This window comes from Mustela putorius, unplaced genomic scaffold (assembly GCF_011764305.1).
Source record: "Mustela putorius furo isolate JIRA1106 unplaced genomic scaffold, ASM1176430v1.1 tig00537335_pilon_pilon_pilon, whole genome shotgun sequence".
Lineage (NCBI taxonomy): Eukaryota > Metazoa > Chordata > Mammalia > Carnivora > Mustelidae > Mustela > Mustela putorius.
The window spans coordinates 2,043,059-2,065,711 of NW_025422457.1; the positions used below are offsets into that span (position 1 = coordinate 2,043,059).

The following is a 22,653-nucleotide window of genomic DNA, read 5'->3' on the forward strand; positions in this document are numbered from 1 at the left end:
GAGTGCCACAGGCGAGGCCTGGCAGGAGATCATGCTGTCGTGCCTCGGGGAGAAAGGCTGCGAGCCAGACACCACCGCGCCTTCGGGGCAGAACGAGAATGAGCGCTGTGGCACAGATCTGGCCTACGTTTACTTTGTCTCCTTCATCTTCTTCTGCTCCTTCTTGGTGAGTAAACCTGCACTCTTGGCTCGAGATGCGGCGGGCCGTCCCTTGGCCTCCCCTCTCCCACCTCATCCCCCCCCCCCCGAAGGAACTCTTGAAGGCCAGGACGCCTAGTGGACTCCCCAGTGAGTGACTTCCCAAGGCTGCCACCAAGCAGATTTTGTTGCCTCTAAGGAAGGATGGCTGTGAAAAAGAATGATGAGTGGAATGGAGCTTAGGGAATAGAGTACTGAGTTTCGTGTTGGCTCTGTTGTGACCCAGAGTACATCTCTCTTCCCTGTACCTCTGTATTTTATCTTACCAGTAGAGCTAAGCATATCTTAGCTCTCTTTTGTAGCCTTTCAAACTGTCGCGAAAAGGTACCTTGGAAATATGAAGTGATAGGATTAATAGGAGTAGAGTGGTGACTGAATACAGTGTCACAGATACAGTCTCTTGACTTACGTCATTATGTTTGATGACAGTTGGCCGGCTGACAGACGTGAAAGGATCGCTTTGGGCATTAGTAAATATTGAGTGACATATGTGGAACACGCCCACTTATAAAATGGTGAGAAGCCCTAGGTGCCTTCTTAATCTGTTCTTTGGGAGAAACCGTGAGTCAGCACCCGGACTCCCAAAATCTCTATGCTGCGTAACCCTAGATGAGGTCCTGCCAGATCCATTAAAGGGTCAGTCTGGTGTTTCTAGCCGCCCTGACATCCCTCGGCTTCGCTTCACTGGTCGTGTCGCCGGCTGAACAGAATCCAAAACTAGGGGCGCCTGGGTGGCTCAGTTAGTTGAACATCTGCCTTAGGCTCAGGTCATGGTCCCAGGTCCTGGGATTCAGGGAGTCGGGCTCCCTGCTTGGCGGGCAGCCTGCTTCTACCTCTGACTGCCCCTCTGCCTACTTGTGCTCTCTCTCTGAGTCAAATAAATAAATAAAAATCTAAAAAAAAAAAATCTGAAACTAAAGCAGGGCCCCTGAGAGGTGGTTAACCTCACAGCCTTGTGTCAGCAGATGAATTAGGTCCCGTCCAGGCATTTCTGCCTCTCTGAGGTGACTGCGAGGGATTTGCCATGTGTCCAGCTGGCTGGTGTGGAGAAGCTCTCTGGTGTGGTTTCTGAGGGTAGTGGGTGGGTTCACCTAGCAGGCAGCGAGCTTGCTGGAGGCTCAGGTCGCCTGTGCTGTGTGGTCTTGGCTTTGCTGCTGTCCTAGCATGGTCAGTCATTTTCCCTGTTGTAGCTTCTGTAAATGGGAGGGAAAAGGGCTTGATCATAAGGGTATTACGTGGGGCACCTGGGTGGCTCAGTGGGTTAAGCCGCTGCCTTCGGCTCAGGTCATGATCTCAGGGTCCTGGGATCGAGTCCCGCATCGGGCTCTCTGCTCAGCAGGGAGCCTGCTTCCTCCTCTCTCTCTCTGCCTGCCTCTCTGCCTACTTGTGATCTCTCTCTGTCAAATAAATAAATAAAATCTTTAAAAAAAAAATAAGGGTATTACGTGCATGGTGAGCGGGTACATGTGTTTTTAATACACTCCCTTCTTGTGGGTGTGAAAGGTTTTTCAATGAAAAGAAGAAAAGAACACAGAACAGTATCTTAGAGGTATGGGGGTGAGGCTGTGAGTGGGTTTCAGTCTCTCTGTCAATCTGAGGCAAAGGGAGGAAGGCCCACAAGCCTTTTGTTGATGGGGCTGTTGTCGGGTGACACAGAGGACCATCGAGAAGGGCATGTGGAGACTTAGGTTTTGTCCTCCATGATGTAAGTGTTTAATGATACATATTTAAAAAGAAACCGAAGATATAACTGGAAAATTCATTAGAGACTAGGAAGGTACTTTGAGAATTTGGAGATGGAGGGTGCTGCATAATTCACATTCTTGTTATTTTTAAAGAGGCTATATTCAGCCTGAGCTGATCTGCTTTCGAATCTCAGCCCGACCGGAGATTGACTTTGTGACCTTGGGCAAGTCACACAGTTTCTTCACTCAAACCAGCCGCTCCAGCAAGATTTACTGGTAGACCGTGATGTGCCAGGCCGTGTGCCTGGAGCTGAGAGTATACGACGTGTCAAGGAAGCACTTGGGTCCTCGAAGGGCCGTGGGTAATCAAGTCTGCCTCCCGAGGTTAGAGCAGCGTTAAACAAATAATAGGTTTGAGTGTGCACACCCCACTCTGAAAGACTATATGAACGTAAAACAATGATTTTGTTCGTGTTAGTAATAAGTACTGTGAAGGGAGTGTAAAACCCCTGTGTGGCTATGTGGAAACCCCTTTGCAACCCAGGCAATGATGGAACATGTTCACTGTGTCTCCCATGTCAGTGACAGAAAGAAAGGCCGGGCCCATGCTGGGCTTAGGCTCAGCCGCACGGAACAGAACTCCCCAGACATCAGCGGCTTAACCAGGAGACGTTTATTTCCCTCACACACCGGTGAGGTCTGCGGGAAGGCAGTACAGGTGTGTTAGGGTGGCTCCACAGACTGTTGAGGACCCCACCTCCAGGACCCAGACCTCCAGGCACCCACGTCTATCCCAGGCAGCAGGCTGGAGGCGGTCAGGCAGGGACGAGAGGGATTGTTAGGGTGCAGGTGGCCAGTCTCTCCATAAAGACTCATGGAGAGGACTCCAGCCATATCCTGTCTACAGACTTTGTTCATTCGCGCTTTCTTTCTTTCTTTCTTTCTTTTTTTAAGAGATTTTTATTTATTTGAGAGAGAATGAGAGAAAGCAAGAGAGTGGGGTGAGGGGCAGAGGGAGAAGCAGACTCCCTGCTGGGCAGGGAGCCCGATGAGGACTTGATCCTGGGCCTCTGGGATCATGACCTGAGCCAGGCAGACACTCAACCGACTGAGCCACCCAGGCACCCGACTTTCTCCTTACCTCATAGGCCGCCTGCTTCTCTGGCACCTCCATCCACCTGGGAACCTCCTCTCTTACCTCATCAGCCAGTTGTCTCAGGCAGGACTCTCTCCCTCGTGAGTGAAGGAAGGCCCAGCTCCCCCTGGCCTAAGCAGAAAGGGATTTTACAGGCACATATAAATGAAAAACCCTGGGGCAGCAGAGGCGTAAGTAGGTTTCTTTCTCTGCGTATGGATCTCTTCCTCCGGGCTCCACCGTGAGAGCTCTTTCCTCAAACACCCCAACCTGTGGCTCCAAGATGGTAATTGCAGCAGTTCTAGACCCCAGTCCTCACTGGTACACCTGACAGGGAAAAACAAGTCTATTGCCCAGAAGGTCCAATACCATTTTGTTGGCTGTGATTGGATCACCAGTCACTATGGCCCAGGGGAATGGGATTCAATGGCTGAGGCCCGGGTCACAGGCGGTGCCTCACTGAAGCATGTTGACTGGAAATAGGCAGGGGGTGGGGTCCTCAAGAGACCAGACCTACAGTAAATGAGCACTAGGCAGCCAAGAAGCAACGGCAGAGTGTGCTCACTGTGCTCAAGTTCTGTCAATTCCATGTCCTCCATGTCCTCCATGTCCTTTGATTTTCAACTGTCCCCACTGGGTTGGTCCAAGAGCACCGCAGAACTCTCCCCACAGATCTCCTGGGTACCCTCTGCACTGCTGCCAAGGGTTCTTTCTGGATGAAACAGACCTTGGTCTCTCCCCTACTATAAACGATTTTGGTGTATTCTGTGGCTTTCTCATAATTTAGACCAGAAATGGGCAAACTACAGCCCAAGGGCCAAATCTGGTTTGCCACCACTTTTTGTCTGGCCCCTGAGCTATACCATTGGGTTTTACAGTCTTTCTTTCTTTTTTTTTTTTTTTTTAAATATTTTATTAATTTATGTGACACAGAGAGAGAGATCACAATAGGCAGAGAGGCAGGCAGGCAGAGAGAGAGCAGAGAGTCTGACTCGGGGCTCTATCCCAGGACCCTGAGATCATGACCTGAGCCAAAGGCAGAAGCTTTAACCCACTGAGCCACCCAGGCACCCTGGGTTTTACATTCTTAAATTGTTATGGAAAAAGTCAAAAGATGGATGATATTTCAGGAACTGGAGATTATATGAAATTCATATCCATACTCCTTTCTGATCCCAGTGTATCCTGCATACGCTTCTTTCATGGCTCCTAAAAAGATTTATAGCATTTGTATATTCCTGATACATCACAGTCTCTGCGAAATACCAAGTAAGTCTTTTAAGACTACTCAAGTATCAATACCTAGGGAAGGCTTGCTGTGTTTTAAGCAATGTGTGAGGCACAGGCGAGTATCTCTGGACAACAGCTTTCTTATTTCCCATCCTTAACGCCTGGATCTCTACAACGCAGTGGGTGCACAAGAAATGTTGTTGAACAAATAAGCGAGAGGACAGGGACCAAGGGGCATGAACAGCTGCAGGCCATCACACAGGAAGCCTTGCAGTGAGCTCCAGGACACCTCACCGGTTCTCTTGATGGCTCCTTTTGTGGAGCAAGAGACAGGGCCAGGGGAGGCTAGAAGGGAAGGTTGGTGTCAGGCCTTGACTTTGAGAATGTTGTCACTGTTGTGGCCCCCTCTGCTACAAATCAGTTAGATTAACTGAACAGATAATAAAGTGACTTTTTATGGAGTTCTTTGCCAATAGAAAGTGGCCCTGAAGAGTGACGTACTGAGGCTCACACAAGGAAGTATGTGGAAATTAGAATGGAAACAGCAAGGTCAGCAGTCCTTTCGTTAGGAGCTGTGGCCCCACAGACTTCTGAATTCTTCATTTGCCTTGAAGCCTGTTTTCCTGCATAGGTTTCCCCTAACTCCTCTTCTCCCCCTTGCCTTCCAGATGCTCAACCTGTTCGTGGCCGTCATCATGGACAACTTTGAGTACCTGACTCGGGACTCCTCCATCTTAGGGCCTCACCACTTGGACGAGTTTGTCCGCGTCTGGGCAGAATATGACAGAGCTGCATGGTGCGTAGGCCTCTTGGCCATCCCGGTGGGGCCCGTATCCAGGGCCTCTGGAATTCCCAAGGAAGGGGTTGGAATCAGATGCCTGCCTGTTACAGAAGGAGAGGAAACTCCTCTCAGTCATGGTCTGTAGGACAGGCCAGATCCTCAGATTGGCTCTGATATTAAGCCAGTCATCAAGACCATAGCTTCTTTATCTTCCTTCCCCCTCCCATTCCTTCTGTGACAGGCTTTTCTTTTCTTCGCCAATCTCGTCACACAATCTGTACCTCAGAATCGTTGGTTTCAGTCACCAGAGGGGCTTCCTGTAACCTGTTCTTTTCCCCTGCCAATGGTTAGTGGACTCAATTTTTGAGTCCCTGGAGCAGGGAGGGTGGTGGGTTGCTGATGGTTTTCTGGGCTACTTGAACATCTGGCCATCACGGTCAGTGACAATAGCATTTTGTCTCTCTCATCCCTCTAAAAAGATACTGTTTGAGATGACTCTGAAATTATGTTAAGAACCAAGCAAGTCATTCTTCCAACTGATCCCTTAAACACTTGAAGATTTTTGTTGCATAGAATTGAATTACATGGCAGGAATTTGCGTGAATAACCTCCCCAGATTTCTTTCACTGTCTAGTATTTCTCCTGTGATATGCCTTCTGAGCTTTTGAGTAGGGTTTGGTAAGCTACAGCCTCGGGGATAAACTTGGTCCACTGCCTGTTTTTGTAAATAAAGCTTTATTAGAACATAGCCACACCCATTCATTCATGCATTATCTGTGGCAGCTTTCACACTATGAGGCTGAGTTGTGTAGTTGTGAAAAAGACAGTGTGACCCTCAAAATCAAAAATACTACCTGACCCTTTATAGAAAAAAAAAAAATGTTGATCCCTACTTTATTGCACAAAGGCAGCATTTTGACCCCTCAAGCTGAGGACAGGGTGACTGCTCTGGTAGCACTTACTCCACAGGAACTTTTCTGTCCTGTGTCATTTTAGCTTTAGGATCTTATCTACCCATTCTGGTCCACTTCTAAAAATACTACAGGAAAGGCCATCCTTCACAGGAACGGCCCACGTTGCTTCCACCTGGAGCCCCTTCATATTCTGAGACTCTTCCTAAAATCTACCCTCCTGCAAGGCTCTTGAACTTGGGTCAAGTGTTGGAAGAGTGAATCAGAATTTCTCTTCCCCTCAGTAATTATTAGTGACTTAGGGCACAGAGTTCTCCAAATCCATTCCTATTACAATGGCTGAGCAATGGCGTTTACTTGCTAGGTCTACTTTCTGGTAGATAGGCTGCTCAGAAAGCCATGGGTGGTATGTTAGAGGCAATGTAGGCAGGGGCTGCATGGAACTGGCCCTGTGGCCTTGGACAAGTCATGTAACTACACTAAGCCTCCTCGTCTGTAAAATGGTGATGATGACGCCCTGCCTACCTCGAAGAGTGGCCGTGTGGATTATGTTAGATCATGTTTGTAACAACTGATAATAACCATATGGGAAAGCAACCAGAAATTACGGAACATTGGTTTGAATGTGGATGGCTATGAGATGGGGAGCCTGAGAAGGCACGTCTTCTTTCCTGAGAGAGGAGAACTGCTAGTCGAAGAGTTTCCTAGCTCATGTTATCTTGGGACGCAAAGCCTTGTGAATTAAACATGCTCTTCCCCACTCATTCCAGCTGCTGGGAAGAAAGCATTCCAAGAGAACTAAAAAAAAATAAAAAAAAAAATAAAATCATGAGACAGATCTAAGAGCTATGAGAGGACAAAAGTAGAAAGGAGAACCCCTTCTGCTTTGAAATTGACAGCATAGCAGGCTGGTTGGTTCACTGGCCATCTCCTTGAGTTTAAGGGGGGGGGGGGACTAACAGAGCTAACATGAGCCAATGTCTTGGCCAACTGAGACGGGATGCGGGGAAAACCAGCTTATAGGCAGGATAAACCCACCCACATTCCAGTCTCAAGAAACAAAGCAAATGGTTAACTGAACATCGTCTCAAGGATCAAGAGACTTGAAGTACCAATGAGCTGCTATTAAGAACAAGAGGAGGAATGAACAGCAACATCAAGAAAAGACTAGAAAGAGTAAAGCTGGGACAGAGCCTCCCATGGCTGCTGGCAAGGACGGGATGCTCAGAGGTAGACATGTGGGTTCATAGTTTCAGGTGGAAACCATGTTCCATCCCAGGAGGTAGCTTCCTTGTCTTGTCTCTGTCAGAGCGGATGATTTAGCCACTTAAAATGAATCCACTGTTGATTCTGTCCTTCCTGCACAAAGCCAGGACTCCCTAGCAGACCCTTGATAGAAGGATGGTAAGACAGGTCATGTTGTTCCTAGAATTCTGGCTGGATCCAGCCAGGCTGCCTGCTTGTGGGCTGGCTGGCAGCAGCAGAGCGGGAGGGAGGATGTCCACGGCCCCCTCCCAGGCTGCTCTCTAAGCACAGATCCAGGCAGGCGCCCACTGAGGAGAGCAGAGCTTGCCCCGGCTGAACTCGGGAATAATCTGCCACCACGCGAAGCAAAGCCCTTTGCAAATTCCCTTGTGCTCACTGTGCTCCCTGCTAATTAGCCTAATGGGGAATTGGTCTCTCTCCGTCTGCAGAGAGATGCCGACTTCCCACTGCCCCTGACAAGTGGGTCTGAGTAACCGACTGTAATCAATGTCTGTGAAAAGCACACAGTTGGGGAGTCCACTTCCCGGCAGCCTGGCATCTGCTCTTGATGGCTGTCAGAGGCCTTTGTGAACCATCAAGCTGTGTTCTTCAAAGCCTGGCTCGAGCTTCCGTCCGTTTCCTGCATCTGGCTAAGCATGGGCCAGATAGGTGTCTCGGAGGGGCTCTTGCCATTCGGCAGGCCCTTTGGGCACTGGATAGGCTCTGATTTCCTTAGAAAATCGGGGGCAGTGCAGTTCAGCAAGATGATGGTTCTCTGATGCTTACTGCTCTCAGTCTGTCCTGGTCTGGCGCGTGCCGGGTCCCAGGAAAGAAAAAAACAGCTGTTCTTCCTCTTCCAGCCATCATGGTCATGGCTACACTGTCATGTCTTTCCCGCCCTTTGCTGAGTGTCCTCTATTAACCCGCCTGTGCTTCCTTTGCAGCGGCAGGATCCCGTATAAGGATATGTACAAATTAGTGCGGGTGATCTCGCCGCCTCTGGGCCTGGGAGAGAACTGCCCCTACAGGGTGGCTTGCAAGGTTTGCCTCCCAGTCCCCAGCCGTGACCGGCGGTGGGGTGCACCTCGAACCCTTCTCTCCGTCTGCTCCACCCCACTGCGCCACATGAGGGAATCTTCATGTTGCTTTCCTTTGAGTTTAAAGAGGTCCAAACCCTCCCAGAACCAGCAGCTGTTACACAAGGAAGAAGGGCACATGGTGGGGTGGGGGGAGGTAGAAGGACTTCATACAGAAGGCTCATTTGACCTCTCTCACTGTTCAGCACATGCACAACTCAGTCACGTGTGTATGCACACACACACACACACACACACACACACACTCTCACACTCTGTCTCTCTCCCCACTCCACCTTAATCTGGAGATGTCAGCAGAGGGACCTCTCCGTCCTCCAGAGAATGCAGACATCTTCACTGGTTTCCCTTCACTGGAGAACAGAGAGCCTTCTTTTGGTAAAAGTAGTGTCCTCCTCCCCTGTGGAAAGTAGCTTGGCGTGGTCCTAGTCATCCCTCCCTCCGTGTGCCCTCCAGCTCTTGGATAGTTTGGCCAGAAAGGGTTGTAAGTGCTCGAGAGTAGAAAGGAGGAGTGAGAAACCAAGAGGATTGAGAGCTGAAGGGGAGTGGTAAGAGGGGGGCGCCTCGGTGGCGTGTGGAAGAACGCGGCAGCTCAGGGGGTCTGGGAAGGGGTCTGTAGGTGACGGAGGGCTCCTGAGCGGATGCCTTGCCTTAGCGTCCTCCACGGACTGCTAAGGGGAACAAGGGGCCTGTCCTGACTGCCACATCATTGCTTGCTTGTGAGACCAAGGACATTGCTCAGGAGCACACAGGACCCCCTCTGCAAGTCTGCCTGCCCCAGGGAACTCGAACAGGAGTGGCTCTGCCAGGCCGCCGTCCAAGGCCAAGGCCACTTAGAGAAGGAAGCCTCTCCTGGCGCTGCCGGCAGGAAGGGGGTGCTCTCTGGGCATAGCACGGTCCCACAGCTGGCGGAAGACGTAGTAGGGCCAGGACGAGGCCAGCGAGGGCAAAGGGAAGGAGCTGGCTTGAGGGTGGCGACACACTGACTCCCGTCCCCAGCAGGCCAAACAGCTGCCTCCGCTGAGACTCTTTAAACTGCACCCCAGTGAAACCTGCAGCCGCATGTGGGGAGAGCCGGGAGGGCGGCATGGCATGCAAGATGCTCTTTCTCCTCCTGGTTTGGTTTCTCCTGTCCCCAGCATGCCATCGGCCAGGGGCATGCTGGGAGGAGGGAGCGCTCTCCCCCGCAAAGCCAGGTGGAAGCAACGGGGCCGATGCGAAAGGGCAGCCCACCACTTCCAGTGCAAGTTGCCACCTCCCGCTGCACACACACCGCAGAGAGGGATACACGATGTTCCACCTGTGGGTCGAGGGGAGGAGAAGGGCCTGCCTTCCGGGTCGGGGACCCCATCGCCACTGGGGCAGGAGTCCTAACCCGTGGCTGGAGCACCGTCTATCCGTTTTATACCGCTCACACACAGCCCTGGGAATTGCACACAGGCTTGTGTTGAATGGGGGATGGGTAGCGTGAACAGCCAAGTAGGGTCCTGGTCATCCAGGAGGAGAAAAACAGAGCCAGAGGGACCAAAAGGTTGCCACCAACGTTCCCGGGTCTGTGTGGGGCGTGATATAAATCCGCACCAGGACAGAGTCACACGTATGATTTGCCTTGATTAACAGGTTTCCTGTTCTTTTTCTGTTTGTCCATTTTGTTTTGTTTCTCTTCTCCTGTTTTCTGTATTATTTTGTTTGTTTTGTTTTGGCTCTCTGGGAATGCCTGTTCTCCTCTCCTCCCCGTCTGCATCCTTCTCCCCACTTCCTGTTCCTTTCCCCGTCACCCTTCCTGCCCCGCCGACCCCCACCCCCCACTTCCCACCCCTCCATGAGCAGTGGCCGCATCCATTACACTGAGATGTATGAAATGCTGACTCTCATGTCACCACCGCTAGGCCTCGGCAAGAGATGTCCCTCCAAAGTGGCATATAAGGTAGACCACCCCTTCCTTTGTTCTGGGCTAGAGACCAACAGGAACTGGGGCCCCGCTGTGGGGAGGCCAGAACATGGGGAGGACGCCGGGCTGGAGTGGTGGAGGAGGGAACCGAGGGGAAAAGAAACCATGAGATGGAAGGGCAAGGAAGGTTCCTGGAAGTACAGAGTCCTAGAACACTACAAAACACGGTTGGCAAGACTCTGCACCTTGGGGCGTGGTATGGGTGAGTCTGCGTTTCTCCAAGCGTGTGGCTTCTTGTGGGCAGATTACTGGGAAGGAAGTGTTAAGTAGCGTGTTCCCTCAGAGGAGGCTGAGTGGTGGCCGGCAAGATAGCATATATGGGCAAGAAGGAAGCCTTATAGCAAAACTCCTATCAGAGCCTATACATAAAACAAAATCTTCAATTAGATAAGCTAAGAAAATAAATACAGAAATCTGTCTAAACGTGGTTCAAGAATTTTTTAGGAGAGGGGTAAACTCTTAACAAACTTCTTCTCCTTTGACGTAGGAAGGAACCATGGCATGGTTCCTTCTAGGTATCAAATAAAGGGGAGAACATACCTCCGTGACACACACGGAAGGATCCAGCTCCCTTCCCCTACTGGCCCAGCTGCTGGGCTCTCTTGTCAGTACAAGGGGAAAGGTGACAATGGGCACAAGTTGCCCTCCACATTAGACTTACATTCTTGGCATGACTGATGATGGGGCCTGGCCCTGGAGTCACGGGAGGATTCCCCATAGCCTGCTCAGAGCAGCATTGTATATGGGAAGTCACCTGCTCTCAGGGTACTCAGAGCTTTGGGGTCTGCTTTTCTTCTCCACCTGTTAGTAATAGTTACTGTATGGTGTTTAGACTGACCCAGCACTCTGGAGCTCCTTCATCTAGGAATGCACCCCAGCAGTGTTGCCACTTTGTCTAGAAGCTTAAGGAAGTGGGAGAGAGATGGCACTCAGATACAAACAAGAAACTGACTTTACACTCTAAGACACCGTGTCTGTGGAATCACATTAGGCAAGATGTTCCAATGGAGCATTAAAGATCCTGCCTTGGGAAGAGACACGTCCCTCCCTGCTAGGCTGGTGGTTCTGCCAGAGGACCTTCTGCTGCTTCTACCTCCAAGTTGTACGGCTCCAGAGAGCATCTCCTTGGAACAGGGCCCTTTAGGGTCCAGGACATGGCTCTTCATGCACAGCTCACAGGCTGGCATCCTTTTTGCTCATGATGGCCACATCCAAAAGGACCAGGTGGTGGGGTGTGGTATTAAGCTCTTTGAATTTCTGGGATGAAGCTTGGTGGGAGAGGGGGTGTGGGGCCTGGAGGAAAAGTCAAAGGATTCCAAAAGCAAGATACTCTCTGGAAAGTGGATTTGGCCATTTCAATTTGATCCCTTCCTTCGGGCGAGGGGAGCAAGGCCTGCCCACTCTGCTCCTGCCTTGGTCACCCTTCTCTCATCCTCTCTCCTCCGCGCTGCCCAGCCTCTTCCCCTAGACCCTGTTTGCACTCTTCCCCTTCTCTATCCTGTTCCACCTCATCCTTTGGATAAGTTGGACTTATGCATGTTTAGTCATGTGCTGGCAAATTTCACCTTTTAAAGACTCAAAAAGGGGGCATCAGGATGCATCTTTCAAGTCAGATAAGCAGAGCGAAATCTCCCCCATCACTGTCTTTCCATGTGAGTTTTGGGGGTGTCTGGGGGACAAAGGGGAACGGCAGCCTCGAATCTGGGAATGGAGTCACCTAGAGCTGACCATTTTCTCCGAGCCACTTCTCTGAGAAATCACTTTCCGTCCCTACTAAAGACATTCTTAGGACCGTAGAGGAGTCCTGAAGAATGACTTTTGGGAATTTGGTGATATTGCTAGAGGAAAAAAACTGGCTTACTACGCAGTCGTGCATGCGCCTGAAGTGAGCAGCAGGGGAGAGGTAGGATCAGGGACAGGGAATCCTTGCCCTTCTTTTTTGTCTCTGCATTTGACCCCTGACCTTTCTTCACTTCTCACCAAGGTTTCTTTTGGTATTTTTTTTTTCTTCCTGCTGTTTTGTTTCCTCTCTTTCGCACAGAGATTGGTCCTGATGAATATGCCAGTGGCTGAGGACATGACGGTCCACTTCACGTCCACACTGATGGCTCTGATCCGGACAGCTCTGGACATCAAGATCGCCAAAGGTGAGCCGGGGAGGGAAAACGGGATTCTGGAACGACTCCCCCAAGGCGGGCACAAGATGGAGATGTTCGAACTCGGATCCATCTGACAACGCCGTGATGTGGAAATCAGCTCTATAGGGTCCTAGTTTCACCTCTGACTTGGTGACTATAATGTTTGTCATCTCTTCCTGGAAAAATGAATGGTTTGATCATCTCTAAGGCTCCTTTCAGCTTTACCAGCCTGCAGTCTTCCGGGTCTGGTACACAGTAGGCATTTTAGAAGTCTTTGCTCATTGAGCATAAGACTTTTGATTCTGTCCTTTCTTCCTTATTGGTATCTCTGATGCCCCGGAAGGTTCGCAGCTGGAGTTGTAGAGGGCAGCACTTTGCTCCTCTCCATGTCTTTTGCAGTGACTGAGGAGAGAGAACAGGCTTACTACTTCCAGATGGCCCTCCAGCCTTCCTGCTCTCGCCTGATCCAAAACTCAGGTCACTCAGACCAGGGACTCAGAGTCACTGGGAGAATTGATGTACATCTCATGAGGCAGGGGAGTCTCTTTATGGCTCTTTTCATTTTTTCCTCTGATGTATTAAGCACTTGGGAGGTGTTTCAAATGAATAAGGAAGCTGCTCTTGGTCTCGGGGCCTCAGATCTCTGTGGCAGGATATCCCTGAGTCACTAAAAAGGAGAGCCAAATTGTGTTCTGCTTCTTCAGCAGAAAGACCTGGTGTTATAAGATCCACAGTCACTCAGTGCCAGAACTTCCAGTGACCATATGAGGGGCCCTGCTGATTCAGCTCCCGCCCCGACCTACTCCCTCAGTCCTTGGTATTTGCGTGTCTTTCCTATTTATTAAAATTTATCTTCTAGGTGGTGCAGACAGACAGCAGCTAGACTCAGAGCTACAAAAGGAGACCCTGGCCATCTGGCCCCACCTGTCCCAGAAGATGCTAGATCTGCTTGTGCCCATGCCCAAAGGTGCGGGGTCTCCTCCTGGGTTGCATTGTCTCTGTGGGAACAGGAAGTGACCAAAGAGATAAGGAAAGGGTGCTCTTCTATCCTTAGGAATCCCAGATCCCTCACTTCTTAATCCCTTCTGCATGCACTGAAAACAGTTTTTCAAGACAGGTCACTGTAGTTGTGGGTTAAACTTCTTGGGCACAGAGCTCTCCCGGTACATGATAGGGTTCAGCAAACCTTCACGTAGTTGGGAATGAGGGTGCTGTGACTTAGAGATGGGAATCTAGACCAGTGGAGGTGACACTTTACTCTTATCTTACTCTTTCTCATCAATATCCTCATCGTCCGCGGCAGTGGAAGTTCTCCGAGGGCAGATCTGGGACCTCGTCACTCTGTATCTCCAGGGTCGGGCACACGTGGCGCTCTCCATGAATGTGAACTATAGATGGGTGGCAGAGGGAGCAAACCTGCTGCAGAGAGCGGGGAAGCTTGCGAGTGGTCCTCACTCTCTGCCACCTGTCTTTTCCCTGTTCCCTTCCATGCCACCTTTGTGGTTCTAGCCTCGGACCTGACTGTGGGCAAAATCTATGCCGCAATGATGATCATGGACTACTACAAGCAGAGTAAGGTGAAAAAGCAGAGGCAGCAGCTGGAAGAGCAGGTGAGGGTCACTGACAGTGGCCGTGGTGGGGGCACCAGGAGGAGTTACTAGAGGGCCCCTCTAGGGCCAAGCCTGCACCTCCCTGGGGCACAGTGCCCTACAAATGCTCGGAAGCAGAGGCTAGTGTGCGGGGTCCAGGAACTTTCTAGTGCTGGGGATTAGAAACCCAGATCAGAGAATCAGGCATGATCCTGTCTTACCCAAGTAAATGGGATCCCCGGTCCCCTGCTGGTAGACCCCGTCATCACTTGAGTCCTTTTTCCTCCTTCTTGCTTTTAACACAGAAAAATGCACCCATGTTCCAGCGCATGGAGCCCTCATCTCTGCCTCAGGAGATCATTGCTAATGCCAAAGCCCTGCCCTATCTCCAGCAAGACCCTGTTTCAGGCCTGTGAGTATAACCAAGGGCTCCCCAGCTGTCCTTCCTGCTTCTGGCACCAGCACCATGGTGCAGGCCCAGAAGTGCCCAGGAAATCAGTCTGAGCCGAGTGATCCTTTCTCTGAGCATGAGAAAACCATATTTTTTATTTTAAAATGGCTATTGAGCAGGGGTAATAGCATGTTCAGTTCTGGGGCCAGCTCGAGGGAGAGCACTGTGAATGGACAAAAGAAGAAGGGCTTGTGTTAGTGCATTCACGCCTCAGATAAGAAACTGGGGACTAAGTTCCCCACATCCATGTGGCTAGTGAAGCTGAACTAGAAGTTAGGTTTGTTCTTCCTAACTCCAGAATATTCCCACTGCGCTGTTATCTGTAATGAAGAAAAGGAACCTTAGAGCAGGCAAAACAAAACAAAAACAAAAACAAAACAAAAAAACCTCAGTTAAGGAATTTGCCAACTCTTCTGAGTTGCAAACCTTAGTCTCCTCTTTGGTCATTGGTCATACATGATTCCTATAGCAGCCATACCTCATTGTAACCTAAACCTTCTGTACATCAGCAGGCTTGTCCAAGTACCCAAAGGGCAGAAATCTCTCTACCCCAGGCAAGTGAGTTTTTGTGGTTGGGATTAACCCAATCCTCATCCCCATGGAACCAATAATCACTAAATACTCAACCCCAGCAGTTATCAGGGGAATGAAATCAGGGCTGGGGGATGAGACCTCTGTCAGAATGCCATTTGGAGTTTCTCACACCATGAATTCCTTTCAGCCTGTGGTGCTGGACACCTGTTTTTGAAAAGCATTCATTTCAGAGGTCACAATCCAGCACATTCGCAAGAGAAGCAAAGGACCAACATAATGACCAAGGCTATTGTTCATTTTTACAGATTATCTGATGTGATATAGTAGCAAGGTATGGATTCTCCTGTCTGTAGAAAACCAGGAGATGTGTGTCTGGGGTCTGTGCAGGAAGGGGGCATGGCTGAAGCAGTGGAAACTTCTCAGGGGAAGTACAGTGTTTTACAAGGGCCTTGGTTTAGAAAGAGAGGACACACCTCCACCTGGATCTCTCGCACCCCAACAATTTGACATATTATCTCACATCAAAGCATCAGTCCAACTCCTCCCTGTGTTAATTGATTCATGTACTTCTTGATTTGACCAATATTTATTACATTCCCTTATGACAGAAGAGCTGTCTCGGGCACTGGGGAGTTAGCTGTCAACATGATCAAAGCCCCCATGGAGACAAATCTTGAGAAAGAAATTAAACACAGGAGGAAGATTACAATGCAGAAAGGGTAGCCTCATGTGATACCACGGAAAGGAAGCAACACAGCGGTTCTGGGGTGTAGGGAGGCCTCCCTGTGCAAATAACATTTAAGTGAGACTCAAAGGCGTAGTCTTCAAGAGGGGCAAAAGGGGGGGAAGCCCTAGGAAACTGAAAGTCATCAGGAGGGCTGGAGCACAGAGAGCTGGGGTGATAAGCTCCATCCAGGCCAGCACGGGAAGCATAACAGGATACAGGAGTGAGGGTTTATCTGAGGATCATGGAGTTTTACTCATCAGTGTGACATGATCAGACTTGAGCTTTTCAATGATTCTTGAAACCGGTGTGGATGTGGATGAGAGGGGGGCAGTTTGAAAGACAGAATTGCTTTTAGTATGAGACTGCAATTATGTGAATTATTAATGACTGTGGCTTGGACTAACAGGATGGAGATGGGGAGAGATGCTCAGACTTGAAATATTATCAGTAGGGAGACTGGATGGGATGTGGTAATTGATTTGCCTCAGGGAGTGAAGGAGAGCGGGGGCGGGGGATGATGACCCACAAGTTTCCAGCATAAGTCTTTTGTTTTTTTTCAAGATTTTATTTATTTATTTAACAGATTGAGAGAGAGAGAGAAAGAGAGAGATCACAAGCAGGCAGAGAGGCAGGCAGGGAGAGAGAGGGGGAAGCAGGCTCCCTGCTGAGCAGAGAGCCTGATGTGGGGCTCGATCTCAGGACCCTGGGATCATGACCTGAGCTGCAGGCAGAGGCTTAACCTACTGAGCCACCCAGGCGCCCCCCAGCACTTTCTTTTGGTGGATGTTGGCACATTTCCCGAGAGGGGGCAGTGGTGGAATATCCGGCCGGGTCCTCAGGACCTTCTGCCCTCGCTGAGCTTACACCTGGTGGAAAGCCAGTCCCGAAATGGAGTTATTGGAAAGAAGAAAAGTGATTTTTGGTGATTTGTCCTAGGAAGAAAAGTGTGTGGCATAATCTGAGTCCACCTCTGTTCTGGTGGGGGGTGGGGGAGCTTGGGGGGAGGGGGGAGGGAGATATCAGAGAGCATTTCCTGAACAAAGTGAATTTTGAAGGATGAATTCAAACTAACGTGAAAAAAGTTTGTAGAGGGCAGGGGAGTTGGAGAGAAGCATTCTGCCCTCTGGGAACAGCTCGTATTGACATCTTGAGGCAGAGAGAAGCCAGGCGGGCCCATTCAGTGAACTAAGAGAGTCCAGTGTGTCTGAAATTCAGGTGCAGGAGGTAAAGGGCACGAGAAGGCAGAGCAGGAACTAGATCAGGAGAGGCCGAGTTCCAGACTTGATCCTAACAGAATCCAGACGTGGTTTTTCCAAGGAGGAAGTCACTCTCGCTTCAAATTATTCAACTCTCGGAGGTTGTTTGGCCATCCCAAGGGTCCTCAGTCCCTATTGGGGATTCTTTGGTTACTGAGAGAGCAGTGTCCATCTTGCTCCCAGTGGCCCTCAGGAGAAGGCACACTGAGGAAGAGAACTGGCATGAAAGCAGGTCATTTAAATATCAGGTCGCTCTGTAGCAGTTGTGAAAATTCAGCAAACATCCTCCTGGCAGCAAGGGGACAGGTGGGGTGACTCTCTTCTGCTCTTCAGATCTCTCCCTGTGATCCCAGTCAAGGTAAGATTGTGCCTATGGATTATTTGTAAGTAAGTCTGTTCATGCCTCAGATTTTCTAGCGGATGCATTCATGAGTTCAGGACTCTCAGCTACGAACTGTCCCTCCTTGAAGCACGAGATGGTGCCCCAACCCTCCCTTCCAGCTCCACCATCACTGAGAGCTCTGGCCCTGTCCACAGCCACTGTCCCTCTGCTCACCCTCAGGAAGCTTACTCTGCATTCCTGAGTAGGTCAGAGGGCACTTCTTAATGTGCTAATAGCCCTGAAGGGCAGCAACAGGCATCATCTCAGGAGAGAGTGGCTACCTCTTTTTCTCCTAACCAGCCCCATGGATTCCATTGGCTAAGAGCATCCGCAAGTACCCAACAGTGGTTTAAACTGGGATAGCTCACCGTAGCTTTCATTCAGAGGCCTCTTACCTCATCACCATTTAAGTATCTTCCTCCATAACAATCAAACCAGAAGTGACCAGCTCCTCCCCACCACCTCTGAGCTCCTTCCACCCAGTTCCTAAACCAACAGACATGGTGTTTGGCACCGAGTTGTCCTTCAAGAGATGTTCACGGCATTGAATTGTTTAGTTTGGCCAAAGATGTTGGCACAATAAAACCATATTTCTACTGAGACAAGGAAATTTTTTAAAAGACCATGACTGCTTAATATTTAAACAAACTGTTCACTGTTTAAACTACAGTATATTTTTTTTTCTGCTGAAGCGAGAAACTGAGCAGAAACAGGTTTGTCATCAAGCCTTGGTCTTCCATATGGCTGAGTGTGACAAATAATGTCGTTTGTCACAGATAGGCTAGTCACCAGCAGAATGATGAATGGTTCCAAATGCAGGTTGAAAACAGTGCTTCTCCTTTCCAATGCCCCCACCCCCCCTTTTTTTTAACGTATTTATTCTAAGGTCCAGCCCCCTATCAGTCGCCAGCCTCACACCCAGCCCATACGGACGGGTGTTGCCCTTGCCGGAAAGGAAGTCCTGTCTAGGATGGGAATGAGTAGTGGTTGCTATGACAGGACTTTTCCTTTCTCTCATGTACACGTTACTTCTTACTTTGCCGTTGCTTTTCAGGAGTGGCCGTAGTGGATACCCTTCGATGAGTCCGCTCTCCCCTCAGGAAATATTCCAGTTGGCTTGTATGGACCCGGCCGATGACGGACAGTTCCAGGAACAGCAGTCTCTGGTGAATGAATGAGTTACATGACCTCAAAATTAGTTCCTTAGTTTCCTGATCCCTCCCACTCTCATTTCCAAATCTTATTTCATAGCTATGGTTTATCAGGAAAACCCTTTCCAATTGTCCTGCCAGTCAGTTACCTGCTGTCTCTCCTTTCGTGGCTAAATTTCTCATGTTCTCTGCAGCTTTTAACAGTCCCAGAGGCCCCCCCTGCTGCAGGAACTTAGATCGCTTCAGGCCAAAACTTCTTAATGTATGCCTATAAGCAGCAAAAGTAGAAGCAGGAGTCACAAAATCTTGCCTTTGGTGTGGAGCCTTAGGATGAGCCATCAGAATGAGTGGTATCCACTGGGCAGCTTCGTGTACCCACGTATGTTTCTGGGAAGACAGGAGTGCCCTATGGTGGCCCTCTGGCCATGCCCACCTCCTAGGTAACTCAGGGGAGCGTATGTGTCTGTGATGAGCTGTCAGCCAAGAGTTACGAAGAACCTCTTATCTCTTTTCTATGTGACCCTTTTGGTCACAATTCTGTAGATCAAGTACATATTAAGAGGTTCTTAAAATCCCTCTCCTGAGCCTAGAGTTTTTCATTAGCATAAATGGTAAGATTCCTGAGAAACCTGCTGAATCAAGTTTAAGCTTGGGGAGGGGCAGGGCACATTGACCTTTAGCTTTTGCTAATACAAAGCTTAAATAGCTTTGTGTTTTGATTCCCAACGATAATAGACTTTACCATTATCCTTAGTTCAGGAGTCCTGAGATCAGGGTCACTCCTGAACTTACCCTGAAAGCCTGGAAAGAAAAAGAAAAAACTCAACATTTGCGAAAGTCCATAGAGACAGCTTATCCTGAGCTCCGTGTCATTGGATTATAATTCATCTGGGTTGTTTTTTTTTCTTTCTGCTTCTCTCCTGACCTCCTCCACTGCTACTGTGCACGCCAGATCCACCCTGGAGGGATGATGTGGGTGGAGTGTGGGGCTGGCCTGTTTATGCAGTGCATGTCTGATGGTATAGGTACCCGGAGAGGGGAGCAAAACCCTCGGGTAGATCAAATGGGTGATTCGGTCTCCTGTGACTACAGAGACGTAATTCTGTGTAGATGTTTGGGAGATGGCTAGACCAAACCCTCCCAGTGTGTGAGTACCTTGGGCATTCTTGGTAAGGTGGGCAGGAATCCTTGGACTAATTTCCTGCCTTCATTAAGGAGGGACTTAGCACCATGGACTAATTGGTACAGATCATTTGGTTCTTAAAAGTGCTTCTCAGCATTTTACAGCTTGTCTGCCTGATGATGCGTCTGGCTGGGAAAAATCTCAATAATGTGTCCTTTCTTTCACAGGGAGGCTTTATTACATCGTTATTTCTGGGGGTTCCCCAGGGCTGAGCCGTAGTGCCAGGACTTTTTGGATCTGTGTTCATCTCATTGTCAGTACTGGTGTCTGTAATTCAGGTGTCAGCCCGTGCCACACGCTCACCACTGTGTACTCCTGCCCATCCCTTGGGGCCCCCTGCTCCACATCCCGAGGCGTGGCCGTGATTCGTGCATGTGTCTTATCCCACCTCTCACACCCCACACACTGTAGTGTTGTTGCCACGTCTGTTTGAAGTCGGACCTGTGTGCTTTATAAAGCGTGTACAGCAGACACTACAATTTCCTCAAGCGTGCTTATCATGTCCAATGAGGGCAGTCCTCCCCTTCACACCAGAAACCCCCCAGCCAAATGGTCTTGGAGGCTGAATAGGGTCTCAGATACCCTTCCCTTCAGCAGGGCCCTATTTAAACAACTAGATTTTGAGGGTGTCATTCTCTAAATATAAAATAGATTTTTTTTTCTGGTAAAATCTCCAGATGTCCAGGATATTTCTAGGTCTCTTTGGTGGCCCATGTAAACATTTCTAAGGCAACTCTACCCTTTAGGCAGGGACAGTAGCTCTCTGCATGGATCACATATGTTTGCCAAACTAACAATCTTTAACCAGGAAAATCCCCTAAAAGAGCTGACCCCTTAGAAAGTTCCAATCCAGCCTTCTAGAGTGGCATAGCCCAGAATAACAACCACTACCCATATGTGACCATTGAGCAGTTGGAAAATACAGGTCCTGTCAAAGACGTGGTGGTGTCAAAAAGAACATGAAATATCCCAAGCTTTAGATTGATTACATGTTGACATAAGAATATTTGGATATTTTGGGCTAAATAAAATATTAAATTTAATGATTTTTTAAACTTTTTAAAATGTTGACACTAGGAAATCTAAAATTACAGAGGCACTTTGCATACTATTTTTATTAGACTGTACTAGTCAAGAGCATTTCTGACAAATGGGCATCTATCACATTTTTTGAATGGTTTCAATCAGAAAGAAAGTTCTCAGCTAATTAAATCATGGGTCTTAAGGTTTGAGATGACATATTTGACACCAGAAATTGGTGACTTTTCCTTAGAATAGTGATTTCTTTGCTTCTTCCAATTAAAAGAATAAAGCCTAACAAATACTGTCAACTTTCAGAGAGTAAACGTCACATATCTAAGAAGTATTATGGCTGATAATGTTTTACAAAGCTATAAAATCTGAAGCACTGCTTAGTGGTAAGATAAGAGGATACTTGTCTAGAAAAGGTAATCTTTACCTTTCAGTCCCCAGTAGAGCTCTGTTTGGGATATCTGGTATACCGCCTGTGCACACAAAAATGCACACATATATACCCAGCCATCTGAGACCTGAAAGATGCACGTCTCTCTTCCAAAAGCCATTCTTGTTATGGAGGAGGCAGAATCATCCGCTGGAGGTGAGAAGCAATGAGATGGAACCAAGTCCCACAAGCTTGGCTGTGTGTTTATTTCCAGGAGCCAGAGGTTAGTGAATTAAAAAGCGTGCAGTCCTCTAACCATGGCATCTACCTTCCTTCGGACACCCAGGAGCATACGGGATCTGGGAGGGCATCCTCTATGCCACGCCTGACTGTGGATCCCCAGGTAAAAAGCTATCACCACCTACCATGTGTAGTGGCATCCTGGACTGTATTGAAGTGGTGGGTTATGAAAAATCATCTGATATTTTCAGGTGAGCCCTCAGCTAGTCCCCATCCTTTCCGTATAAGCAAAATCTGGCTCATGGGCCTTCTGTTTAGAGCCCGTCCCTCTGCGATGTGTTTTTAGTGAAGTCCTAACCACAAAAGTCTAGCCAGCAAAACGGTGTGATTCCTTCCGGACGGGCTGCACATTCTCAACAAGACTCAGCCAGCCATGCAAGAAATCTTTTCCAGGATTTTCCCTGTGGTTTCCGCCTCCCCTTTCCACCTTTCTCGGCTTCCCCAGCACATATGCAATTACGTACACACAGCTCTGTGTCAGGACCGTCTGTCCTAACCAGTGCAGGCCACGCCTCATTTCTTTGTCTGTTTTCCTGGCTTCTTTTTTCTGTCTGTCTGTCTTACATCAAGTTTTGACAGAGACAGGAAGTTTTTGTGGATCTGTTTTAACATCTGTGGCAAATCAAAATGCCAGCGTTTAAGGTGGGGCTGGGGAGCGGAAGGGATGGATGATAGACAGCAGTGCATTCTGAGACGCCTCCCAGCTGCGCGCTCTCCTGAGCTCCTGGGCTACATGGCACAGTCTTCCCTGTTGAGAGCAACAGATAAAAGGCAAAGTTCTGCTTCTTTCATGGTGCAGACTTCGTGATCAGTTCCCTCCCATATTTCAAAGTGGCTCAAGGTTCACTGCAGGTCCTGGCTGGGTCACTATGGTAGAAGACTCTAGCGGAAGCTTGCACTGTACACTTAGCTGCCTGCTTTCCTGAGCGTGAAAAAAAGGCCCTGGAGAAGTCCAGTTAACATAGCATAGGACCCTTGCCACCAGCTAAGGTCTGAGCAAAAGGGGTTCAAGGCAGGTTACAGTTTGCAACCTTCAACAATCTCTATCTCGCTTCTTCCTTACTTGTAGACATTTTCCATAATTAATCCAATTTTATGTTCCTCCGGGGGCTCCTGTTTCCAGGTGGTGACAGATCCCAGCTCCATGAGACGCTCATTTTCTACGATTCGGGATAAGCGTTCAAACTCCTCATGGCTGGAGGAATTCTCCATGGAGAGAAGCAGTGAAAACACCTACAAGTCGCGTCGTCGGAGTTACCACTCCTCGCTGAGGCTGTCAGCTCATCGCCTGAATTCTGACTCAGGTGAGG

At 49.1% G+C, this 22,653-nt stretch overlaps 1 protein-coding gene across 8 annotated transcripts in view; it reads left to right on the forward strand.

The window, feature by feature from the left end:
- The window catches only part of CACNA1E (calcium voltage-gated channel subunit alpha1 E), a 507,516-nt gene that overhangs the window by 473,321 nt on the left and 11,542 nt on the right, over window positions 1–22,653 (forward strand). For 4 of the 8 annotated variants that reach the window (XM_045074304.1, XM_045074299.1, XM_045074300.1 and 1 more), the window contains 10 exons: window positions 1–166; window positions 4,917–5,044; window positions 10,110–10,206; window positions 12,272–12,377; window positions 13,228–13,335; window positions 13,878–13,978; window positions 14,263–14,369; window positions 18,362–18,473; window positions 21,318–21,446; window positions 22,467–22,647. In XM_045074304.1, coding sequence (XP_044930239.1) covers window positions 1–166; window positions 4,917–5,044; window positions 10,110–10,206; window positions 12,272–12,377; window positions 13,228–13,335; window positions 13,878–13,978; window positions 14,263–14,369; window positions 18,362–18,473; window positions 21,318–21,446; window positions 22,467–22,647 — 1,235 coding nt within the window. Of the gene's footprint in view, window positions 167–4,916; window positions 5,045–8,129; window positions 8,227–10,109; window positions 10,207–12,271; window positions 12,378–13,227; window positions 13,336–13,877; window positions 13,979–14,262; window positions 14,370–18,361; window positions 18,474–21,317; window positions 21,447–22,466; window positions 22,648–22,653 lie in introns of all 8 variants that reach the window. The other 4 variants (XM_045074298.1, XM_045074305.1, XM_045074302.1 and 1 more) reach the window with 2 other exon arrangements.